The sequence below is a fragment of the Spinacia oleracea genome, chromosome 6 (genome assembly GCF_020520425.1).
Source record: "Spinacia oleracea cultivar Varoflay chromosome 6, BTI_SOV_V1, whole genome shotgun sequence".
In the NCBI taxonomy this organism is placed as follows: Eukaryota; Viridiplantae; Streptophyta; class Magnoliopsida; order Caryophyllales; family Amaranthaceae; genus Spinacia; species Spinacia oleracea.
The window spans coordinates 87,970,786-87,974,663 of NC_079492.1; the positions used below are offsets into that span (position 1 = coordinate 87,970,786).

At 39.5% G+C, this 3,878-nt stretch overlaps 1 protein-coding gene across 1 annotated transcript; it reads right to left on the reverse strand.

Annotated features, from left to right (window-relative positions):
* Positions 1-2,577: 2,577 nt before the first annotated feature.
* On the reverse strand, positions 2,578-3,353 carry LOC130462427 (secreted RxLR effector protein 161-like). The gene has a single exon (XM_056830617.1). The coding sequence runs from the start codon at positions 3,351-3,353 to the stop codon at positions 2,658-2,660; it is 696 nt and encodes a 231-aa protein (XP_056686595.1). The 3' UTR covers positions 2,578-2,657.
* Between the last annotated feature and the right edge of the window lie 525 nt (positions 3,354-3,878).

Below are 3,878 nucleotides of genomic sequence, written 5' to 3' on the forward strand. Positions count from 1 at the left end.
ACGTAAGAGGAGCACTAGCAATGTATCCTCCAAGCTCAGCAGGACACTTTCCAGCAAGAAAGAGATTAACTACCTGAGTGATAGCATCCATCAACTCATCAGAAACAGCTACAGCAACACCACCCAAGCAATCCAAAAGGTGTTGAGCACGCAAGCCATCTCTACCGCACGAAGTACCACGCGGAAAGCCCCTAATCTGCTCCAAAACAACAGCGGAGGAAGCAGTAAGGTTATGATCAACAGGGATATCCTGTAAGGTAGGGATCAGAACGGAAGGGTGATTTGCTTGCAAATCTGCAAGAGTAGCATCATTGTAAGGGGCAAGACCTGAGGAAGAAAGAACTCTAACGGTAGCAGTGTAGTGACCGTCAGAAATCTTTCTCTTGCATTGCTTAATATTATTATTATTATTATTATTATTATTATTATTATTATTATTATTATTATTATTATTATTATTATTATTATTATTATTATTTGTTTCCCTTTTATTTTTATTATGTGATTTTCCCCTCGTGTTTAATTTTATGTGTGTAGGTAAAAGTATTGTGGTCCGGGATCGAGTGGTTATGGTCAACAAAAGTCATTGTTGATTTAGAGAATTCTAACCCCCACATCTTAGCCTTCACCACACCACTACCTTATCCTTCACCACCTCATTTCCCTCCTCTTCTCTCGCCCAAGTTCACAGCAACAACAACACCAACAATATCATCCACCTCCAACATCTCAAGCACCACCTTCACGCAACGGAACACCAACCAATGCTGCATCTCCTACCTTATCCCCTCGTCAATGGAACACAAAGCAACAACAATAAAATCCCAGAAACAGAGGAAAAAACAGAGCAAAAACAGAACAATTCGGGTTCGGTCGAACCCGTAATGGAGTTCGACCGAACCGAAAATTTAGAGTTCCTGATTGTATGAGGTTCGGTCGAACCTCAATAGAGTTCGCCCAAACCGAAACGAATTCGCCCGAACCTCCATTAAAGTTCGACCGAACATTTGAGCGCGAATTTCTGTACGGATTAAATGATGCTCATCGGATGCGATTGAATTATGATTGGGCAACTGTGGAGATCGATCGACGATGATGGACGTTGATGATTGATGGTGGAGATCGATCGACGCTGAGGTGATTATGGATTGATGATGAAGATTGCAGATGTTGATGAACGACAAAGATGATTCTTGATAGATGAAGATGAAAGGCTGCGATGATCGATCGGTGATGATGGACTGATTGTAGGAACATATAGATGCATAAAGCGGAATTTCAGGAAACAATTTCCTAACATCTATCACAGGATCTCATGCATAACAATAGTATAGATCAGATTAAGTCGAAAGAATAATCACCTTTGAAGCGTGTTCTCCCGTTCGTATGCAAGCTTCGAAGATCTTAGAGCCCCACTTGTTGCTCCTCTACTCAGTCCACAAGCACGAATTGAATCCCACGTATGCTAGTACGGAAGAGAACGATCACAATATGTCTCTTGCTTTGTTTGGGATGTACGGCGTTTAGAGAATTAGAATTAGGGTTTTTGTGTTTTTCTTTTTGTCAGATATTGAATGAACGTGATTTCTAAATCCCTGACATTATAACTATTATAATGTGAGAGTTTTAGGTTAACACAAAACCAAAGCCCAACATTCTTCCCTTAACAGACCGGTTGCCATCGGGCCTTTTGGGCCCATTCCAATTAATGCTTATATGTGTGACCTTATAGGATTAATATATTTTAGTTGTAGGTCCAATCAATATTGTCCTGCTAATCACATTTATTCTCTAGCAAGCAAATATGATTACTAAAATAATTAACTTATTATCTTCATAATTAATTCCTATTTATATTTAGTAATTGCCGGAAATGTCTAAGGACATAATTCCTTCAATCTCCCACTTGTCCGAAGACAAGAACGCAATGCTAAATTCCTTAAGTCTCTTAATGCCAAAATTTGATAACACACTGTTATTCTCAAATTCTAGTTTCTTGATCGCCGAGTTCGAACTGTTCAAATAAAGATTAATTTTTAATCCCATTCCGCATGGCCATGCAATTTTCAGTTCTCGCTCATCAAGAGGCCCAGACACCATTCCTATCAAATAGGAGGACTTATTCACTCTTGTATGACCATAACTCCCACTCAATTCTTAGCCCACCTGATCACTGCCTTTATAACCTCCTTTTACGGCGCGGCGTTTAACAGCGTCAAAGTTAAACTAATTGTCTCGTGGTTATTAAGACATACTCATGTCTAAGGAATCCACTAAATATAGAAGTTTGATTCTACTTTTAGAATCTAGTTAGGTCAAGTCACAATGCATCAAGTATACATCCATATAATCAATTAGACATCCCTATGTCTCCATAGCCCATGGAACTGCACTATCAATTAATTACATGCTAGTCTTCACATAAATCACTTATGTCCAATTTAGTGATTTAGACTAGGGACTTAATAAGTTGTGATTTCAGTTCACTTTATAGGGTTTCATTATCAAAACGTTTTCGATAATCCTATTTGCAAACACAAGTTATTTGGACATTTTATTTAATACTAAACCAAACAATTAAATAAGAATGAACTTTTATTGATAAACATTCAAAGCATAATAAATGTCTTTACAATTGTAAACATAAAGTAAACAAACTAAAGCCATTCTCCCATATGCCTAAGCCCCATAGACCTAGTATGACTCTCATGCTTAGGTTGAGCAAGCGGTTTAGTCAGAGGATCAGCCACGTTATCCTCAGTATGAACCTTGCTTACTTTCACATCCCCTCTTTCAACGATCTCTCGAATGAGATGGAATCTCCTGAGCACATGTTTGGATTTTTGGTGCGATCTGGGTTCCTTGGACTGGGAAATGGCACCATTGTTGTCACAGTACAACTCAATGCCATTTTCAATGCTAGGAACTACACCAAGTTCACTAATGAACTTTTTGATCCAAACAGCTTCTTTTGCTGCATCACTTGCTGCAATATACTCAGCCTCAGTTGTAGAATCTGCGATGGTACTCTGCTTAGAACTCTTCCAGCTCACAGCCCCTCCATTTAGACAAAAAATGAAACCAGATTGTGATCGGAAATCATCTTTGTCACTTTGGAAGCTTGCATCGGTGTATCCAGTGGCAACCAACTCATTATCTCCACCATAGACCAAGAAATCATCCTTAGTCCTTCTTAAGTACTTAAGGATATTCTTTGCTGCCATCCAGTGCGCCTCTCCTGGGTTTGACTGGTATCTGCTGCACATACTCAAAGCATATGCAACATCCGGTCGAGTGCATACCATGACATACATAATGGACCCTACTGCAGAGGCATAAGGAACATTACTCATGCGCTTGACCTCATCAGGTGTCGAAGGACACTGAGTCTTGCCAAGTGAAATGTCATGTTGCATGGGAATGAAACCTCTTTTGGAGTTTTCCAGCTTGAACCTTGCAAGAACCTTATCAATATAAGTCTCTTGGCTAAGTCCAATCAGCCTTTTGGATCTATCTCTATGGATCCTTATTCCCAAGATGTATTCAGCTTCTCCTAGGTCTTTCATGGAAAAACAACTTTTAAACCATTCCTTGACTGACTCAAGCATGGTCTTGTCGTTTCCTATGAGAAGTATGTCATCCACATACAAGACTAGGAAAGCAATACTACTCCCACTCAACTTCTTGTATATACAAGATTCCTCTTCATTTCTGAGGAAGCCAAAAGATTTGACTGCCTCATCAAATCTGAGGTTCCAACTCCGGGATGCTTGCTTAAGCCCATAAATGGACTTCTTAAGCTTGCAAACTTTTCTTGGACTGTTTGGATCTTCAAAACCTTGTGGTTGTGTCATGTACACATCCTCTTTCAAGAACCC

Bases quoted from the DNA above. Each gene is read 5' to 3' on its own strand.
- LOC130462427 (XM_056830617.1), bottom strand. From the start codon at position 3,353: ATGAGTAATGTTCCTTATGCCTCTGCAGTAGGGTCCATTATGTATGTC.